Source organism: Mustela erminea, chromosome 10, assembly GCF_009829155.1.
Source record: "Mustela erminea isolate mMusErm1 chromosome 10, mMusErm1.Pri, whole genome shotgun sequence".
NCBI lineage: Eukaryota > Metazoa > Chordata > Mammalia > Carnivora > Mustelidae > Mustela > Mustela erminea.
Window position 1 is genome coordinate 76,828,431 of NC_045623.1, and position 21,271 is coordinate 76,849,701.

Consider the following 21,271-nt stretch of genomic DNA (forward strand, 5'->3'; position numbering starts at 1 on the left):
CCGTGTTCACCGTCCATTGGACATCACGGCCGAGGAGCATCACCAGAGCCTGGGGGCGGGGCCCCGGCCAAGGCCCAGAGCTCCGCTGAGGGGCGGGGTCCAGGCTTGTGGTAGGCCGAAAAGGAGGTGCAAGCTTCCTGGGCATGCGCTGCCTGGCAAGGGCGGGACGGGGCTCCACTCAGGGGCGGGACTCCTCGGGGGTGGGACTCCGGCCTCCGTGGCGGGTGGCTGGCTGTCCCGTTAGGTTTTAGGAGGCAATGGCTGCACGCGCCTTGAGGCTGCTGACCACACTGCTGGCCGTCGCCGCCGCTTCCTCCCGGGCCGAGGTCGAGTCCGAGGCGGGATGGGACATGGCGGCGCCTGACCTGCTCTTCGCGGAGGGGACCGCGGCCTACGCGCGCGGGGACTGGGCGGGAGTGGTACTGAGCATGGAGCGGGCGCTGCGCTCGCGGGCCGCCCTGCGCGCCCTCCGCCTGCGCTGCCGCACCCGCTGTGCCGCCGACCTCCCGTGGGAGCTGGACCCCGGCTTGTCCCCGAGCCCGGCGCAGTCTTCGGGAGCCAACGCCCTGCACGACCTGCGGTTCTTTGGGGGCCTGCTGCGCCGCGCCGCCTGCCTGCGCCGCTGCCTCGGGCCGCCGGCCTCCCACTCGCTCAGCGAGGAGCTGGAGCTGGAGTTCCGCAAGCGGAGCCCCTACAACTACCTGCAGGTCGCCTACTTCAAGGTGCAGACCTGCGGGGGCCTGGGCGGCGGGGATCCTTCTGGGCGCGGTTGCAGATGACCCGGGCGAACTTGGGGGGCCGGGGAAGTGCCCGCGGAGAGGGAAGGTAGCCTCCTGGCCGGAGACCTCTCCTCGGACCCGGGGAAAACAGGGACCCTGCTGGGAAACCTGCTTCGCCCGGTTCGCATAGGCAGATGATAGCCCCAAAGGTCCAGCTTGGGGTTAAGGCATGGACCTAGCAAAACTTGTCCTTGTGTTCCCGGGAGGCCTCCTAGAGGTAACTAAAGCGGCAGCTTGGGTCTCTCATCCAGATTTCATTGTAAGTGCCCGAGTGAGAAGCTAGGACCTTTCTACAATATCTTCCTTCCGGTTGACTGTTCAGTGATGCTTTTCCTGCTGCCCGAGTCCAGCAGCTCTTTCAGGACGTGAGGTTGCCACGTCGCCAGTAGGGGCTGTCTGGCCACTCCCTGTAGCGGGACCCTCCAGCTATTGCCAGGTTTTCAAAGAAAATGAGTTTTTTTAGGAATTCCAGAGTGGCTTAAGTCCAAGTGCCTGCATATATTTGGAGTGCCCCTGGCATGCATGGTGATGATGATGACGGTGATGGTGATGATAACCAGCACATACTAACAGGCACTGTTTTTAGTACTTTGTGTTTATTGATTTATTTGCCCAGATCCTGTCAATGTCCTGTAAGGTAAGTGCTATTATTAGCCCCATTTTACTGGGGGAGGGGATAGGAAGAAGGAGCTATGTTGCATATTGTTACATCCATAGTTTAACAGACCTTCAGTTCCATCTAAAGAGAGACTTAAGGAACCGTGGGGACCACACACTTCCGCCTCTGCACAAGCATTTTGCTTACACAGTTTGCTTACATTCCTCCTTGTTACTGGGAAAAGTACCGTATTTGAGACCAAAACACGTGGGTCACGTCTTTGGTCTTGTCACTTAACAGCACGCTCTCAGATTCTTTGACTATCGTTTCCTGAATACCTGCTACTTTCCAATTCTGGTACAGGTCATTGAAACACTTGACTTTATATTGTTTTGACTTATATCACTTCCCTAGTAAGAATCACTTCAGAAAAGGCTATTAAAAGTGTGTGTACATAGGCTGTGGGAGCACAAAGGAGGGAGAATCTAGCTTCGTCTCAGAGAAACAAGGGAGACTGAAAGAAGAGGTGACAATTGAAGTCGATCCCAAATATCACTAGAGGAGAGGAAGGATGGCCATTCCAGGTAAAGTGAGGCCAGACTGCTAAGAGAGTTCTGCAGGCTTCAGGAGCCTGTGTCAGACTCAGCTTTTAGAATGCGAGTTCTGGAATGTGCAATAAGCCTTGGGAGAAGGAGAAAGTGCTGGCAGGGCTAACCATTAAGAGATGAGCTGGTTGTCCATTTGAGAGGAAATTTGGTGCCTCGGTGCTTAGGGACTAAAGAAGGACTGGGGTGCAGAGAGAAGGTGAGAGAGACCAGGGAAATGCATGAGCAATGCACAAAGATAAGGGCAGGAGAATAAATCCATGAAAGGGACAGACTTGTGAGGATTTCTAATTGTACAGTTAACAAAACAGGGACAGAGATGGGGATTATTGATGTGGGGTCACCTACCTATTCTAGGGTCAAAGCCAGGGCTGACTCCTTGTTTAGCATGCATTTACTAGTACTGATGGAAAAAGGAAAAGGAAAAAATTCTTAGCGTATTAGTAATACCAGCTAAGATTCTTTGTGCACTTGTAGGCACCCAGGACCAGGTGTTAGAAGCTGCATGTCTAATGCATCGTTTTAACATTACCAACAAGCTTGTGAGACAGTGAGTGCTTTAGCTCCAGATGGCAGATTAGGGACTCAGTTTAGAGAGTAAGCTTTAAGTATCTAAAGCCCCAGCAAGTGACTAATTAAACCTAGCTTTGTCACAGGTCTGTCTGACACTTAAGCCCGTGTTAATCATTAGATCATCAGTGATTTATTTTGGCTTCTACCTAAAGAACCCGTGTAACACTGATAGGCTGGAGTCCATTGCTGAGGTCATTGTGGTGTGTGGGATGCTTTTTTCTCCTCAGATTTCATAACCACTTGTGGGTTTCTTTCCTTTTTCATTAACATATAATGTATTATTTGTTCCAGGGGTACAGGGTTCCAGGTCTGTCAGTCATCTGTCTTACACAATTCATAGCACTCACCATAGCACATACCCTCCCCAGTGGTCATCACCCAACCACCCCATCTCTCCCAGCCCCCTCTCCTCCAGCAGCCATCAGTATGTTTCCTGAGATTAAGAGTCTCTTATGATTTGTCTCCCTCTCTGGTTTCATCTTGTTTCATTTTTCCCTCCCTTCCCCTGGGATCCTCTGTCTTATTTCTCCAATTCCTCATATTGGCGAGATCATATGATAATTGTCTTTCTCTGATTGACTTATTTTACTTAGCATAATACCCTCTGGTTCCATCTATACCATTGCAAATATAACCTCTTGTTTTAACCTCATGAGCCCTGGGCTTTGAGTCAGAAGATGCCATATCCTGATTTTGTATAAAACCTTAGGATTTTTCCATCACCCATCCATCTTTTCCTTGAATGTGTCAAAAACACTTGATTATATTTTATGCAAAAAAAAAAAAAAGTATCTTCTAGGGAAATCCTTAGGCACAGTCTAACCATTAACTGCTCTTTCCTCCCTATTTCTAAATTCTTAAAGCCTTCAAGACTTTTTTCAGTGGCTCAGTCGCCACTTCTGAATCTTGAGAATATATTATTTGGGCAGTCAGTCTTCCATAGCATTCCCCCCAAGAATATGACCTTTGTTTAAAAATAGAATGTTTACACTGTTGGAAGTTTACCTCCTATGATTTGGAGAATTGCTAAGCTTGATTTGGGAAATGGCTGAAATTCTGCTCAGGGCCCTGTGCTCCTGGTTTCTGGTATGTAGTTCCTTCAGTAGGTGTGTTTTCTGGGGCTGGCAAGGTCTGGAGCAAACTGGGGAGTGGAAGGCTCAGGAAGGCTAGGATTTCCTGTTTACTGTGGACTGCGCATTTGGACACAAACCTTCAGGGTTTGGAGGTGAGGCTTACGGTCTTGTGTCTTATTCTTAGATCAACAAGTTGGAGAAAGCCGTAGCAGCAGCACACACCTTCTTCGTGGGCAATCCTGAACACATGGAGATGAGGCAGAACCTAGACTATTACCAAACCATGTCTGGAGTGAAGGAAGCCGATTTCAAGGATCTTGAGTCCAAACCCCATATGGTGAAAAAAACTTTGTTCCCCCATTCTTTTTTTATTCAATTGATATTTCCTAGGCTTGTTTTCTTTTTCTTTAAGATTTTATTTATTTGACACACAGAGAGAGATCACAAGTAGGCAGAGAGGCAGGCAGAGAGAGATGGGGAAGCAGGCTCCCGGCTGAGCAGGGAGCCCAACACGGGACTCGATTCTAGGACCCTGAGATCATGATCTGAGCCGAAGGCAGAGGCCCAACCCACTGAGCCACCCAGGCGCCCTAGGCTTGTTTTCTGATTATAGAAGTAGTAGACATTCATTGTACAACACTAGAGAAAAATGCAGATAAGTATAAAACAGGAAGTGATTATAATCCTGCTGCCTTAAAAAAAGAAAACCAGTAATTCATATTTTGGCCTTTTTAAAAAGATTTTATTTATTTATTTGTCAGAGAGAGAGAGGGGGGAAGAAGGGTAGACAGAGGGAGAAGCAGGCTCCCTGCTGAGCAAAGAGCCCGATACAGAACTCAATCCTAGGACCCTGGGATCATGACCTGAGCTGAAGGTAGATGCTTAACCAACTGAGCCACACAGGTATCCCTATTTTTGCCTATTTTAAAAACTCTTCTAGATCTTAATTTTGGTGTTACATTGACACTAACATGGTGTCATATTGTGTATGTATTTTTCATCATCCTCTGAACTAACACTATATCATGAGTCTTCTCTCATATCTTCAGATTTTCTTTGAAAATAAAATTTTTAAAAGATTTTATTGATTTCACAGAGAGAGACAATGAGAGAGGGAACACAAGCAGAGGGAGTGGGAGAGGGAGAAGCAGGCTTCCCGCAGAGCAGGGAGCCCAGTGTGGGGCTGGATCCCAGGACGCTGGGATCATGACCTGAGCTGAAGCAGATGCTTAACAACTGAGCCACCCAGGTGCCCCGAATATACAATTTTTAATGGCTGCATGATAGTCCCTTTTATGCATAATTGTATTAATGTACTGTTAAGGTTTTTGCTTTCACTACTATAAGTAGTGCAGCATTCCTCAGTGTTCTTACTCTGTTTAGCAGAAGTCTGTGTTCCAAGAGAGATTTTTGTCTGTGATGATATGGCATTTTATAAAGAGCTTTTGTTCTCATAAGTTTTAATAGTTTAGAAGTAGAGATATCAGAAACAAATAATATCTAAGTGACTTTTCTTTAAGATTTTTATTTATTTATTTGACAGAGAGCACAAAGCAGAGGAAGCAGCAGGCAAAGGAAGAGGGAGAGGCAGACTCCCTGATGAGCAGGGATCCCTACGCGGGTCTCGATCCCAGGACTCTGGGACCATGACCTGAGCTGAAGGCAGCCGCTTAATCAGCTGAGCCACCCAAGTGTCCCTCAAAATGACTTTTAAAAGTAAATTGTATAGGGACACCTGGGTGGTTTAGTCCATTAAGCGCCAGACTCTTGATCTCAACTCTGGTCTTGATCTCAGAGTCCTGAGTTCAGGCCCCTGTTGGGCTCCATGCTGGCTGTGGAGACTATTTAAAAAAAAGAAAAAAAAGTCGGGGTGCGTGGGTGGCTCAGTGGGTTGAAGCCTCTGCCCTCGGCTCAGGTCATGATCTCAGGGTCCTGGGATCAAGCCCCGCGTCAGGCTCTCTGCTCAGCAGGGGAGCCTGCTTCTCTCTCTCTCTCTCTCTGCCTGCCTCTCTTCCTACTTGAGGTCTCTATCTGTCAAATAAATAAAATCTTTTTTTAAAAAGTGGATTGTGTACATCTAGTACATCACACAATCACACACAACATTTTTAAGTGATTCTGTGACAAACGGAAATGGTTATGTTCACAAGGATGGAGGCTGTGTCCTACAGATAGCAAAACCCATCCTGTAATCAGTGGCAGTCCTAATTCCCCCTTATGCTGGAAGGATTGCTCCCATCAGCACAGACCTCATTCTAGCATCTAAGAGGTTTTTTTTTTGTTTTTTTTTTTTAAGATTTTTATTACTTATTTGACAGGCAGATCACAAGTAGTCAGAGAGGCAGGCAGAGAGAGAAAGGAGGAAGGAAGCAGGCTCCCCGCCCAGCAGAGAGCCCGCTGTGGGGCTCGATTCCAGGATGCTGGGATCATGACCCAAGCCAAAGGCAGAGGCCCAACCCACTGAGCCACCCAGGCACCCCTCTAAGAGTTCTTTTTAATTAAACTTTTATTTTGAACACTCTTATCCCTACAGAAGTGCAAGAAAATTACAATGGACTCCCGTGTATCTTTTATCTAGATTGAGTTTAATGCTTTTGAGTTTCCAGAGAAACCTGTGGAGACCACTTACAGAAGGCCTTCACTAGGCAGTGGCCACCCTTTTCCATCCCTAACCTTCACCGGAGACAGAGAGACAGGCCATGAGGACGTAGATGCAGGCTGTCGGGGTGTGGGGAAGCGAGGGCCCAGGTTGTATGCGGGCGGGCAGTTGAGTCCACATTCCTCCCAGTAGCACGAGTTCCGGCTGGGAGTGCGGCTCTACTCGGAGGAGCAGCCGCATGAAGCCGTGGCCCATCTGGAGGCAGCGCTGCAAGAGTACTTGGTGGCCGACGCGGAGTGCCGGGCCCTGTGCGAGGGGCCCTACGACTATGACGGCTACAACTACCTGGAGTACAACGCAGACCTCTTCCAGGCCATAGCAGGTGCATGTCTGCGAGCCTGCCCCGCGTGCCTGCCCTGCTCCCCGCCCCTGCACCCCTGCACCCCCCCACACCTGTCCACACCTGCCCTCCACTGCTAGCCTGGGCTCCCGGGGCCACATGCAGACAGTACCACCTCAAACCTAAATTTAGTACATCTGGGAATCCGACTGAAAATTCCTTGCATTTGAATTTGCTCCCGTCCCCCAGAATTTGCATGCTAAAGATCGACCTGATGGTTATTCCCTGTCTTTGCTTCCTTTCAGATCATTACATCCAGGTCCTTAGCTGTAAGCAGAACTGCGTCACGGAGCTGGCTTCCCACCCAAGCCGAGAGAAGCCCTTTGAAGACTTCCTTCCATCACATTATAATTATCTGCAATTCGCCTACTATAACAGTAAGGCCTACTTTCTTCCGTCTCTGCCGCTTCCCAGCAGGAGGCCAAAAGTAAGGGAGGCAGGGCTGATGGGTGCTGTGCATATCAGCGTGTTTGGCTTCTCACTGTGACCTGGAACTCCGGGAGGCATGGTGCCAGGTAACCCCTGCCTGCTTTGTGACAAGCCACTGGCCCCAGCAGCCGATGCCAGCCACCCAGAGAGCTGGGAGACGGAGACCTAAGACCTCTCTCCCGTCCCTTCTAGAACACTGATAATCTGACTCTTCATCTGAGTTCAGTTAGACCAAAGGCAAGGGCGTACTACTGTTGAAACCAGCTCCTGGGACGTTTTCCAGCCCTTCGTCCCAGGATAGCGCTGATGCTCTGGGTGGGGGGGCTGCCAGGACCCAAACCAGCAACAAGTCAGCAGGTGCTTACCGAGTTCTGACTGTGCGCTAAGCATCACTGCATATTCGAGAGTGTGAGGTGTTTATTGTTGAGTTGAGACAACGCATGCGAGTGAGCTTTGCTCGCTCGGTGGAAGAGGCCACTTACTGTTGTAGTGTCCCCATATCCTGAAAGTCTGTGGGGAAAACAAGGTAGGGAGATGGGGCCCTTCCTGAAATGGGTCTACTAGGAGGCCAGTGTTTAATTGTAAATTGTGAAATTGTAAAGATATGGGCGTCCGGTAGTAGGCAGGCCAGAGGACCCTGCGTTCCTTACATCAGTTCTGCCTTCTGTGTTCATGTAATTCCTATCCTTCTCACTCTTCTAGAACTTCTCCCTCAGATCAGGCAGCTATGGTAGGTAGCAGGACCACAGTGACACCCGTGTCATCACTGTCTTGGGCTGTGCTGAGACTCGAGACAGTGGTTCCTGGCGCCCAGGATTGGACGCTCTCTTCTCAGCCATGTCTTTTTGGCTTTGCAGTTGGGAATTATACGCAGGCTATTGAATGTGCCAAGACCTATCTCCTCTTCTTCCCCAATGACGAGGTGATGAACCAGAATCTGGCCTACTATACAGCCATGCTTGGAGAAGAAGCAGCCAGATCCATTGGCCCCCGTGAGGTGAGAGACTTGCACTAGGGCAGCTGCCAGCTGAGCCCAGACCAAACAGAGGGAGGTGGGGGGATGGGTTGGCAGTGCTCAGGCAGGGGGCGGGACCAGGCGGAAGTGCACTGACACACTTGTCACTTAGTGCACTGACACACTTGTCACTTAGGAACCGGGGAGCAGCCTTCCTCCCACCACTGGGGTCCAGAAGTCTGCTGTCTTAAGTCGTGAAGGAGAAACAGAACTGCGGTGCCGGCACTCCTTTCCCCCCTTGTGCAGCACCTCTGCTTTGAGATTTGATACCATTTGGCCAAGAGCTATCATTTTTTACTTCCAGCTAAATTCTTTTTTCACTCACCTGTTTCCTTGCGCCTGTTTCCTCCCTGTCCCTCCTCTGAGCTCTCCTTCCCTCAGCGTCACTCCCAGTTCAGTTCTCAAGCAGACCCAGTGACAAAGTGAAATGCACTGACGTGTTAACAGTGGTTATTTCTAGGTGGTGGAATATGGGTAATTTTTGTATTTTGCTCATTTATGTTTTCTAAATTCCCTTCAGCGGAATTACAAATCTTTTTTTAAAGATTTTAGTTACTTTTTTGACACAGAGAGAGATCACAACTAGGCATAGAGGCAGGCAGAGTGGGGGGTGAAGCAGGCTCCCTGCTGAGCAGAGAGCCTAATGCAGAACTCAATCCCAGGACCCTGAGATCATGACCTGAGCCAAAGGCAGAGGCTTAACCCACTGAGCCACCCAGGCGCCATAACCGGCCGTTCTGCCTCCGGCGAGCCACCGCGGTAAGCGGTGTCGCACAAGGATGGGAAGGCAGGTGTCCTGGGACACGTGTCAGAACCTTTCTCCTGACAGCAACCAACCAAAGCAAGCTAAATGCTACCCATTTGGGAACCAGCGAAATGAATCGCAGTAGATTCATTCCGTGGTGTGCAAGACAATTGCATGAGTCGATTACTACGCACCCGTGTGAGATGGTCTCTGTGTTACTACCCTAGGTAAAGAAAAAAAAAGATCTAGAACTATAATTCTATTCTGTTGTACTCATGTTTCTTTAAAATACATATGTACCTTTTGCGTCGTCAACTCTGTGGACAGATTGCTAAGAAACTGTGCCTCGTCTTACCCCTGAGGCTGGGGCCTACAAGTCAGGGTAGGGAGGGAGACCAAACTGTTTCTATTTATGTCTGTCGATACTTTGTGGATCTCTTTTAGCTATACGGGCATGACCTTCGTGTCTTTTTGAGTGCCATCTAAAGTGCACCTCAGGGACTAATGATACAGAAGGGGGCGTGATCCAGACCTTGGAGAGTACTGTAGTGAATCCAAGAGTGGCCATGGAGGCCAGCTGGAGTGGAGGAAGGAAGAAATCGACTGACTGGCAAGCCATGGGAGGCTTTGCAAGGGGAAGTGCTGTTGGCGTTTGGTTTTAAAAGCCTTCATGTGGTGAATGAGGCAATGGAGGGCCTCTGAGATGGAGGACAGCATGTGCAGACGGCCTGGGAAATTGCCCCATATACCTGCAAGCTGATATGAGGAGTTACAGGAGATGAGACCCGCGAGGGTCAGATTTGGAAGGGTCTTGAGTGCCCTGTAAGGACTTTGGTCTCTGTCCCATAAGGCAGGCAGTGGTGGGCACTCAAAGGGTTTTAAGCAGTGGCTGAGCCAGCTGTGTAAGGCTCAGAATGGGAAGGCGCTAGACGCGGGGAGACCGATGCAGGGCTGCTGTGGCGGTGCTGAGGTTAGCTGCTGGGTGGAGGAAGTGGGGACACTGGCTGGAGGGGGGAACTGACTAGGTGGGGTAGGAGATGGCCTTGGCAGAATGGTGGGGGGTTCACACCTCCCTCCTCATGTCTAATGACACACGAGTCTCCTGCTTGGGAGACGCAGACATGGTGTTGCCCACCCGCACAGGGGGCACAGGATGCTTTCGTCACAGGTCTGCGCTGCCTGTACTCCAGCCCGGGGGGCTAAGCTCTCCTCTGTTCACCGAGAGAAGGAGGTAGCGGATGGGGCAGTAGTCTGCTTCCCGGTGTGGTTGTTTTCTGAGTTTGCTATTGAGGATAGCCACCTTTCACATGTGTGGGGCATCTCGTCTGCAAAATTCCTCCATAGCCTCTATTTTATTTCATTGATTCTCATCACAACCTGCCCCGAGGGGAGGGACCCAGGTTCCATCTTCCCAGCTCTGGAACCCGGAGTCTCCACTAGAAATGATCCCGCCCTCTCCTCACCTGTGAGGACATTACCTTGTAGTTGTCCTCTTTGGCCACTAGATGGAGACAGTCTGCCTTTGAGAAGGCACTTCTCCATGTCTCTCTGGCTTGCTGAGTTAAGAGCCTCCCTCGCTACCCCTCACTTTATGGTCATAGTAGTGAATTGGGGCAGAGAGGGAAAATAAACCCCTTTTAACTGGAACCGTCCTTCGCGAAAGAAAGTAACTAGTATTTGTTGAGCCCTGTCCCAGTCTACAGGTTGTGTGGTTCAACCCCCATTATCTTGTTTCCTCCCCATGGGGGCCGTGGTAGGGGACGCTATTCTCCCATTTTAGAGATGAGAACATCCAGGCTCCAGGAGTTGGGCTAGCTTGCACGGTGGCCTGTGGCTGAGAGTAGCGACCCGGATCCCTCCCCGGGTCCCGCATTGTCTCGGGGCTGGCGCAGTTCCCAGCTCGTAGCTCCTACTCCATGAATCAGTGCCGAGCAAATAAACGTGGGCATGGGATTTGCTTCGCAGCTGCCTCAGGGCTGTGGGAGAGGGTTTAACGAGAGAACGCCCCAAGCGTGGTGTCTAGCACTCGGTGAATCACTTACGCGCCTTAGGAGAAAATTTTTATCTCCCTGTTGGGTAAATATGCTAGATAACGTAGGACTCATTGAGGTTTTGCTAACATTTTCCTTACTGCCTTCATCTTGTATTTCAACTGATGATGTCTTTTCCTTTTCTTTCCTCCTCCTGCGGCTTGGAGACTAGCAGGGCACCTAGGGAGAGCTGTGGCCCCCAAAAGGTACTTAGTCTCCCAGCCCTGGGTCAGCCCTACCTGTGAGCACATGTGGGAAGGGCCAGAGGGCCCAGGCCATCGGCTCCAGATGCCGCAGCCCAACTCCGGGAGGGGCCCATCCAGTCTGTTCAGAGTCTCAGGGGAGGCAGGGGGCCTAATGAAAAAGCACCCGGGCTTTGCTTCTTTCCTGTAGCATCAACTATGCGCCTTGCCCCCCAGTGTCTCCATCTGTAAGACAAGAAGCACAGTGTCAACGTCAGAGGTGGCTGAAAAGGATCAGTGAATAACACATTGGTCACCCAACCCCTAGGTCTCCTGCCTCCGCCTTGAACCCCTACGGAAGTCAAGAAAGAACGCTCCTTCTTTGAGGACTATTTCCACGTCTCCTGAGAGCCTCAGCTCTCCTGTCTAGGAGATTCATGGGGGACACGATGGGGGGTTAGGTCACCCTCAGACGAGTTGCTTGTGCCAGGCCAGAGCTACCCTTAGCGCAGAGGTGAGGCTGCTGTCCCACACTGGAGAACAGACATAGCGGTGGTGGTGGGAGAGGAAGCTCAGGTCACAGTGGGAGCAATAGCCCAGAATGTGGGGCTCCCCCAACCCAGAGTTAACAGGGCTGAATTCCAGGGCATCCCTTCCACTTGGTTTTCTCAGAGTGCCCAGGAGTATCGCCAGCGCAGCCTGCTCGAGAAAGAGCTGCTCTTCTACGCATACGATGTCTTCGGAATTCCCTTCGTGGATCCAGTAAGCCCGGCTGCGGGAGTGGGGGGCCGGGGCAAGCCTTGTAGCTCTGTTTGGGGGCTTGAGCCAGACACGGGATCTGTGAAACCCGTGGACGAGAGGCAGAGGAAGACGGAGGGGAGTTTCGGGCAGCCAGAGGTGACTCCGGTTTGGAGACTCACTTTCTGTCCTGCGAGGAGGCGGCTGATAAGGGGGATTCTCCCGGAGGCCCGGGTCTCTGCGCAGAGACCCGGAAGATGAAGCAGGTCACCCTACAGCATTGATTTTCCTCTTGATCTGCTTTTAGGATTCGTGGACCCCAGAAGAGGTGATTCCTAAAAGATTGCAGGAGAAACAAAAGTGAGGACCTTGAAGAGGCTGCGTGGCCGGAGCGGCCTGATGGAGCACCTGAGGCCTCCTGAGCCCAGGCAGATGTGCACCCCTGGAAGCGGGGGGATTGTGGGGGGCGGTCCAGGCTGGGAAGCTGGGGAGGGAGCCGGGGTAGCCCCAGAACACAGTCCTCAGAGCAGCTGTGCGCGCAGGTCCGAGCGGGAAACGGCCGTCCGCATCTCCCAGGAGATCGGAAACCTGATGAAGGAGATTGAGACCCTGGTGGAGGAGAAGACCAAGGAGTCGCTGGATGTGAGCCGGCTGACGCGGGAAGGTGAGAGGACAGAGCTCCGGCCTCTGCAAGGCAGGCGTCCCCGTCCTAGCTGTCCGGCCCCCGGAGCAGGCTTGGCCTCTCCTGGAGCCCTTCCTGACTCCCCGGGCTTCCACCCGGAGAAGGCACTGAGATTGGCCTCCGGTGAAGATGTAGGACTCCTGGGTCACAGCAACACTAGTTTAGCTCGCTGCAGTTCTAGCACAAACCTCATCCGTCTCTCCACATCCCTCAGGCGTCCTACTCCCAAGCCTCCAAATCGGAGATCTCTGCCCCGGTCTGCCCACTCCAAGCTGCACTGAGACTGCTTTTCCTCGCCTCTCTCCCCAAGCCTCTCCTCCCCACCACTGCACCTGCTGTCTGCCCTCCTGTCCCTCCTTGATCTGTGCTTCCCCTTCCCCTTCCCGGAGGCCCGGCCCCTACCCGCCCTTCCTGCTCCTCCAACCACCTGCTTCTACCTTCTGTTCATCTGCCCTGGGATGCTCCTGCTCTTTGGGCCCATCTGTCCCCAGGCCAAGCTCATGCCTGTCCTTCCTCCCTGTACCCTCCCATTGCCTCTGCGCACCAAGCCTTGCTTCATCTCCCGGGCCGGGGGATCCTCTCCCTCTTTCTCTGGAACGTCCATGGCAGCTCTCTCTGTGCTTGCGTCCTTGCTGGGAGAGGTGCCATCTTCAGGTGTGAGACCCTCACCTCTCTCGGGCTGGGCCTGGCGCCCACCATGGCCTCAGGAAGTAGACGGAGCTGAGCTGAGTCTCCTCCAGCAGGTCCAGCACAGAGGGACACCATGAGAAACAGGAGAGAAAGTTGGCCTTCATTCCACCGTTACTTACATGAACGATGGTTAATTTAATAAGATGAGCTCTTGAAAAGAATTTGTCCCGCATTCCTTGGTTTTCAGGCAGCTTTCACTGTTGTTTCTCTTCTCTGGGGGAGGTGGGCTGGGCAGCTGGAAGTCCTCGTTTGAAATGAGGGCTGCTGGCGGCTGGTGCGATGGCAGCTAAGATTCTGAGCCTTTCCTGTGTGCCCAGTACTGTGCTGAGCTTTTAACTTGCGTCGTCGTTGCTCTTTACGTCAAACAAGCACCCATCTCAGGAGGTGGCTGCTGTCTTACAGATGAGAGGAAAGCTCAGGGAGGTTAAGTAACTTGCTGAGGTCACACAGCTAATAGATGGAGGATTCAGGAGTCCTTCCTTTCTGATTCTAGAGCTCAAGGTTTTAAAGAATTTGTTGGTGATGTTTCCTCAGCAATTGGCGGAGGCCCAAGAACCAATAACTGTTCTGGAAGGGAGCTAGGACTAGGGCGTGGCTCTCCCACCTTGTCAGCTCCAGGTGCTGTCCTGTGGGCCACGCCACCTTTGGAGGTGACGGAACAGGAAGTTTCTCTGGTGACTTGGAAACAACGGGAATTTCTATTCCCATTCAATGGAGAGTGTCTGGACAGAGCCGTCGCTGGATTCAGCCCAGTCTTGTCGTTCGTTGCTTTGCAGGTGGCCCTCTACTCTACGAAGGCATCAGTCTCACCATGAACTCCAAAGTCCTGAATGGCTCTCAGAGGGTGGTGATGGACGGTGTAATCTCCGCAGACGAGTGCCGGGAGCTGCAGAGACTGACCAACGTAAGGGAGGCCCCTTCTCCCCAGGGCCCAGCCTCCCCTTCACCTAGTGCCTCCGGGCACTGAGCTCGCCTGCCCCTTGTGGCACATCGGCAACCACCTCTCTCATCGGCGACCACCTCTGTGGGCCCTCAGCTGCCCCATCTAAGCCCCCCTGTGTTTTGGACCTTGCAGGCCGCAGCGACCTCGGGAGATGGCTACCGGGGTCAGACCTCCCCACACACGCCCAGTGAGAAGTTCTATGGTGTCACGGTCTTCAAAGCCCTTAAGGTAGAATCAATTCTCGGCACTCTAGAGTGAGGCTCAGGCTTTGGGGGGCATTCAGGGGCCGGAAAGGTGAAGGTGTCTGCTAGCCGCATTCCAGCAGCCACGGAGGGGGATGAATTAAGTTGAGGGAGGTTGACTTTTGCATCCTGGCTGGTGAAGCAAGTGTGATCAAAGTGAGGCAGGCCAGACAAGACTGATGTCCAGAGTGCTTTCTGCCCACAAAGAGAAGCATGGAGGAGGGGCAGGTGGAACACGGGAGGGCTATTGTGCATGGGAGCAGAGGCAGGGGGGTGGGGGGTGATGCCTCAGCGGGTTCTGTTGGCCCGCAGCCAGGGCGTTCAGGGCGGCTGACCACTGGTCTCCTCGGCAGCTGGGACAGGAAGGGAAAGTTCCGCTGCAGAGTGCCCACCTGTACTACAACGTGACCGAGAAGGTGCGGCGCGTCATGGAGTCCTACTTCCGCCTGGACACCCCCCTCTACTTCTCCTACTCCCACCTGGTGTGCCGCACCGCCATCGAAGGTGGGCCTTTTCTCCATCCCTGGCACGGGTGCTGAGGACATGGAAAGGCACAGGATATGGTCCTTTTCATCTTAGCTGAGGAACCAACACAGAATGTGGCAACCCCGTGCGATCAGTGCAGTGGAGAAAGTTCTAGTCGGCCCACGAGGGAGTCAGGAGGACTTCCTGGAGGAGGTGGTGACCATTGTGCAGGATAAGTAGGACTGGTGGAGTGTCCAGGTGATGAGAGGACATTCGAGCCAGAAAGAACAGCACATACAAAGAAGGGCAGGCACTGGGCAGCCTGGTGGTGGGGACTAAGAAAGTGGCCGTTTTGGGGGTATGGGGTTGAAGTTGGGGGCATCAGAAGCTAAGCTGTGGAGAGCTACATTCCGAAGTGTGTTTTCATCCTGTAGGCTACTGGGTCTCAGTGATGCTCTTGGGCATCCAGGTATCTGGACCAGTCATGGTCAATACCAAACCTGTGAGAGATGGACTTTCACAAGTCAGAGCTGAGTCGAGGTCCTTCCTTGTCAGCTGTCCTGAGGAGGGTGAGGTGTGGCCAGTGCCCCAGGGGTCACAGGTGGCCCACAGCCTGATCTGTCATGCCTAAGCCTTCATGGGCCCCTGGCACTGATGGACCACTAGGTGGCAGAAATGAGAGGGCTTGACTGTCCCCAGAAGGTTTGGAGTTCTCTCAAAATCTGGACACACCCAAAGGAATGTGTCAGACACACCCCTGCACCTGCCCCAGCCTCTCCAGGTGGGGGCCAGGCAGTGGGAAGCCAGGAAGGGTCCTCAAACACGAAGGACTCCGTGAGACCTCTGTGTTCCCAAGGTTAGTTCTGCCGCTTTGTGGCGAGAGGTCCGGAGGGTGTACCTCAAGCCCGAGGGAGGGAAGCTGGTCAGCGGTGAGCTGGCTGGGCAAGGTCAGAGGCCCGGACCCGGCCAGTGGCAGTGGGCGTAGAGAGGAGGGAGCAGGTGAGGGAGATGGAGGAGGTGGAAGGACGGGCCTGGCCCCTGGCCGCACAGGTGGGGACAGATAGGAGGGCTCTACCGGGACCTGACGGTGCCGCGGCCTGCTCGGGGGGCGATGGTTCCATGTCATGAGAGGCTTGCCTGGCGTCACGCAGTACACACTGTGCCCTTCCACGGCCTTCCTCCTGCGTGGCTTCCCCCGCGGAGCCCTGCGGAAGCGAACTGCTTACCTTTGCTCCCGTCCGTTCCCCTTCATGCCGTCCCCACCTCGTCTCCCGCTGCATAGCGAGTCTCGCCGGGCCCTGCTTCTGGCCACCCTCCTGACCGCTCAGCTTCACCTCCCTGGGGATTCCTGGTTTATAAATTCGAGCCAGAAGACCGAGGTTGTGCCGCTCAGACCAGAACCCGCCCTCGCTTAGAGCCTCATGACCCTGCTTGTCCCACCCAGAACCTTCCTGGGAAGCCTGCAGATTCATCCTGACCTGTGGGCTGATGGCTTAGCCAGAGACCCCGTAGTTCACTGGCCATTCCCACAGACCCAGGCGCATTTTGGGAAGCACCCCGCCCCCCTGCCCCCCCCCCCCCCCCGCCCTGTGCCAATAAGAGAGCTACGGTATCTCCTGAGGTGTTCCCACGCTAACGTGCATTACCTCGGCCCCAGAGGCACAGGCTGAGAGGAAGGACAGTAGCCACCCAGTCCACGTGGACAACTGCATCCTGAATGCCGAGGCCCTCGTGTGCATCAAGGAGCCTCCCGCCTACACCTTCCGGGACTACAGGTGCCAGCCGTTTCTCTGAGGCTCCCAGTCCCCTGCGCCTTGCCCTGTCCCCAACACACACACACAGGTGTGGGACCAGCTGTCCCCAGAATCCAGTCCCCATCCCCACGCCCTCCGACTAGAAGGTTGGACAGAAAGGGAGTCATTCCGGTGCAGTGTGAGGAGGACAGTGGATTCTCTGGAGTGAGGGTGGTGTGGTGGGAAGACCCTTCCCGTGGCAGGCCCTGTCCAGCTGCTGGAGGAGAGTGCCTGGAGATGTGGGCACGGGAGCCGTGGACTGTCGGGGAGCGGGGCCGGGGGAGGCCCATGGCAAGACCGTGTCTGTCGTTCCCAGTGCCATTCTTTATCTGAATGGGGACTTCGACGGAGGAGCATTCTACTTCACTGAACTAGATGCCAAGACAGTGACGGTGAGTGTGCCCTCGTGCCTGTCCCTGGGAGACAAACCCTCACAGCGCTGTGGGCAGAGTGGCCAGGCCTCGCCTCCTCAAACCCGGGGGGCTCTGAGCTATGTCGCTCACTCCTCTGACTGGCTGCCTTTTCTCTTCAGACCCTAATGATCCCGTGTCCCCTCTGAAGGCAGCTTACAGTCTTCTGTGTCCCCCCTGCTTTGTGTCTCCTTCAGGCAGAGGTGCAGCCCCAGTGCGGGAGGGCCGTGGGATTCTCTTCAGGCACGGAGAACCCGCACGGGGTGAAGGCTGTCACCAGAGGTCAGCGCTGTGCCATTGCCCTGTGGTTCACATTGGACGCGCGGCACAGTGAGCGGGTGAGAGCCCTCAGTGGCACTGGGATCTGCCTCTCGAAGGGCCCCGCTTCTGCTTTCCCCTCCCCTAGTCTCACTGCCAGTGGCTTAGACACCAGAGGAACATCGGGCCTGGTGTCCACAGAGACTCCCCCTGGCCCCATATACTTGTCCTCTCTGGCCCTTCTCCTGTACTTGTAAATGGGGCTCTGGGGTGCGGTGCCAAGATGGGCCGCCTGGTTGGGCAGCACCTCAGCTGTGAGGACCTGCCGGGAAGCAGAGGAGCTCAGAGGCCATGGAGGAAGAACTTGTTGCTCTCCAGGAAGCAGCGCCTGAACGGAGCTGAGCACCTGGTCTGGAGGCCTCTCTGAATAGGCAGGGATTTGTCCTTGCAGGACCGGGTGCAGGCGGATGACCTGGTGAAGATGCTCTTCAGCCCGGAGGAGATGGACCTCTCCCAGGAGCAGCCTCAGGAGGCCCAGGAGGGGCCCCCCAAACCAGAGACCCCTCTGTCCAGCGGTGAGGTGGGACATAAAGATGAGCTCTGACGGCATCCGGCTTGCTGTGGATGGGTGAGCGGACCCACCTTGAGGAACTGTGTCCTCCACCGGCTGGCCCCCGGGGGCTGTGTGTCTGGCGCCCAGCCAGCGGGACCCTGCTCGCGGCCGTCCGCACGGTGCTACCGCTCCCGGAGTGGACATGGCGGGACGGCCCTCTCGCCTCTGGACCCGGCTGAGGGCTCAGGACGCAGGCCAGAGCCACCCCTAGGGGCCTGGACGGGCAGCCGAGTGACAGCACTACAGTATTTAAGTGTCTGTGTAGACAACCAAAGAATAAATGATTTGTGGTTTTTTACTCAGGAGTTGGTTCAGAGAGTAGGAGTACGGCCACCTGCTGGCCCACTCTCACCGCAGCCCGCACAGCCTTGGGCCCGCACAGAACCCCAGGTGCCTCAGACTTGTCTGTAGAACGGGACCCCAGTGCTCACTTGGCGCCCCTTCTGGGTGGATTCAGGGTCGGAGGTGACGGCACTCTGTCAGCAGGAATGCTCTGGATGGAGGGCGGGGATTATGACTAATCCCTCACTGGAAGCCCCGGCCAGTCAGCAGTGCTCTGGCATTTCGCCCCCCGTGTCGGTCCCACTTCGCTGTCTGGCCTTGGAGGCCCTGGGCCCCAGGATAACACACATCTCTGGGAGACAGATCACAAGTGAAGGTTCTGCCCCTCTGGCCACAAGCCTGTCTCCCCTTCCTGGGCTCGAGATGCTGTATGGTGCTGAGTTTGGGAGCTGCACTCCGGGCCCTCCTCTGTTCAGCTGGCCAGTGGCAGTTGACAGAGCACCAGCTCAGGGCCCAGGGCTGGGAGCATGGGAGCAGACAGAGCAAATCCCTGCTGTCCCACAGGGGCTGTTTCAGTGGGGAAAACAAGTAACACACTTGTGTGTGCGTGTGTGTGTGCATGCTTGCACGTGTGTGTAAGCCTTAGAGGTGGAGAAGGCAGCCAGGCCCCGAGGGGGGCCCAGCAGCAGGAAGGCCGATGGGGCACAGAGTGGGCAAGAAGGGGGACAGCCAGGGCAGGTGGGGTCTCGGGGGCCTCATCAGTCACCGTGGGCACGTGGGCTCTGTGTCCCCGTGCCAGGAGCAGAGGAGTGACAGCCTCAGAGAAGGGCCTTTAGGGCAAGGACCAGCTGAGGAGAGGTGAGAGGCGGCTGCAGTCCCCAGTGGGCGGGGAAGGCAGCGTGGAACAGGGTGCCAGCAGGAGCAGTGGTGAATCCATTTCTGAGGTAGAGCCCACAGGAGTTGCTGATGGGTCAGGTGGTGTGAGAGAAAGGAGCATCAGGAAGGCTTCCGGCCTCCGCAGTGGGGAGAATGGAGTCACCTGCCCTCTGGCAGAGGGGCCGTGGGGGGATGGCACCGGGCATGGACGCTGGGACTCCAGTGTCACGCGTGTCGTGCTTGAGTCCCAGGAGCCCGTTAGGCCTCCAAGCAGAAATGTCAGCTACACAGACAGTCTGATGTGTGGGTCGGGAGTTCAGGGGGAAGAGGAGGGGAGCCATCGTTCTGGGAGTCGTCACTGGCCGTGGATGGTGTTCAGAGCTAGGAGACTGGGGTCTGTGTGGACAGGAAGAGGCAGAAGACCGAGTCTGCTGGAGGCAAGGAGGCTGGGGACTGGGGGGCCCAACGGAGGACAGGTGCCAGCTGCAAGCAGGGGACCCAGAGTCTTGGCGGCTGATGGCAGCAGCTCACGGAGGACTGGGGAGCAAGAGGTCAGTGCTGCTGAGCCTGAACCAAGGACAACTGAGGAGCTGCTTGGGACCTGGTGACACGGAGATCCGTGAGAGCTTTGGCAAGAGATGCTCTGGAGGGGCTGCAAGGACGGAAGGTGGCTGGAGGAGAGTGAAGTGGTGATGGAGGTGTAGACGGCTCATCTCAGGAGCTCAGCCCTACGTGGGGACAGAAGGACAAGCTGGAGGGACATGCGAAACGGAGGAGCAGCCGTTCTGAAGCTGGGAGACAGCAGCACGTGTGAGCACGTTCAAGGGCAGAACCCCATAGGCACAGTCACTCCTCTGCTAGTCACCTGCGATCATGTCCTACTTGGTGATGCACGCGCCATAGGGAGAGAGGATGCACTGATGGGAAGAGTGTAAGCTTTGCCCCCAGGCTGAGCTGGGCGAAGCTCACTTCTGCCGTTGGAGTCATGTGAGGTCGGAGTGCGTGTCCACCACAGTAACATGGGAGACTCCACAGAACAGAAAACTCCATCAGCCTGATTCTGGTCCAACAGAAGTTTCCACATCAAGGCAGATGACCTTTACTATTTCAATGTATGCTAACCACACAGAGCCAGCCCACTGTCTCCACTTAACTCATGAAAGGCCCAAAGTTCTCAGTGCCTACAGGACTGGGGATACGTGTGTGTAAGGGGGGTGGGCTACAGGTCCAGGCAGATAGCAGGGCTCTCCGCAGGGGTGCCAAAGACAGCCTGTGCCCAGGGTTGTTTGGGGAGAAGGGAGCACCCCAGCAACTACACAGGTTACACAGACCCTGCCCCACTCCCACCCTGGGTGACACGTGTGGGGTCCCCCAAATGAGGCTGGGGTCTGGAGGTGCTTGCAGTCCCGGGGAAGGAAGCAAACACCACAGCAACTGCTATGAGTAGAGGGAGGTGCAGAGCATTACATCTCCGGGCACTTGGCCCTGCAGGGACACCGCTGGTGGCCTGAGGCAAGTCCCCTCCATTCCACGGGGGAGTGAGTCTGAGTTGCGAGGGGGAGTAAGAGCAGCACCACCCCCTGAGCCCTCAGCATTTCAGGGGGTGCCTGCCGAGCATGCTGGATGAAAACCATCTGAATCAGACCCTCCCAATGGGCAGAGGGAGGGGGCCAAGGAAACCGCTTCAGTGTGTCGCTGGAAGGGAGGCAGAAACACAGAATCCCCAAACCAGTCAATGATCAACACGCAGCAGCAGAGCCTGGCTCTCTGCCAGGCACCACCGGGCAGGAGGGGGCCCGTGGGTCTCCAGCCACAGGCGGCGCTCACACCCAGGATGAGAGAGCACTGGGTCTCATTCAGGAGGGAGGCTTTTGGGAAGAGCTTTCATTAGCCAGCCTCATTTCTCCAGGCACAGTATGCTTTCCAAAAGTGCTTTTGCCCATTGTTTGATCCCTGTAACTCTCTCATGACCCAGACAGGGCCAGGGCCATTATCCCTATTTTATCTCAGAGAGGCTAAGGGACTTGCCCAATGTCACAAAGGTTTTTGGGGGCAGAGGTAGAGCTAAGCTTCTTGTCACATACATGAAGCCACTTGTTAGGAAGCGTGGCACCCAGGGCGGTTTCTAGTTAGCTCCAAACAGAGACTGGGCCAGGACCCTGATCCATCCCGATCTCCCCGCATGCCTGGGAGTCACTGGACTGCAGGGGACCATGGAGGCAGGGGGAAGGGAACTTCCCCCAGGACTGAG

The 21,271-nt window shown here is 54.7% G+C and overlaps 1 protein-coding gene across 1 annotated transcript; it reads left to right on the forward strand.

Moving 5' to 3' along the window:
• Positions 1-148: 148 nt before the first annotated feature.
• Positions 149-18,160, forward strand: P3H1 (prolyl 3-hydroxylase 1). The gene is made up of 15 exons (XM_032361228.1): positions 149-722; positions 3,813-3,965; positions 6,420-6,609; positions 6,873-7,004; positions 7,914-8,053; positions 11,701-11,790; positions 12,074-12,126; positions 12,309-12,430; positions 13,915-14,042; positions 14,214-14,309; positions 14,677-14,827; positions 16,446-16,563; positions 16,898-16,973; positions 17,189-17,329; positions 17,701-18,160. Exons 1-15 carry the CDS (start codon positions 258-260, stop codon positions 17,851-17,853), a joined length of 2,208 nt encoding a protein of 735 aa, XP_032217119.1. The 5' UTR covers positions 149-257; the 3' UTR covers positions 17,854-18,160.
• The last annotated feature ends 3,111 nt before the right edge of the window (positions 18,161-21,271 follow it).

Excerpts from the sequence above, each read along its gene's own strand:
- P3H1 (XM_032361228.1), top strand. The coding sequence starts at position 258 with ATGGCTGCACGCGCCTTGAGGCTGCTGACCACACTGCTGGCCGTCGCC. Across the intron at positions 3,966-6,419 it reads TTGAGTCCAAACCCCATATG|CACGAGTTCCGGCTGGGAGT; the intron begins GTGAAAAAAACT and ends TCCTCCCAGTAG. Across the intron at positions 7,005-7,913 it reads GCAATTCGCCTACTATAACA|TTGGGAATTATACGCAGGCT; the intron begins GTAAGGCCTACT and ends TTGGCTTTGCAG.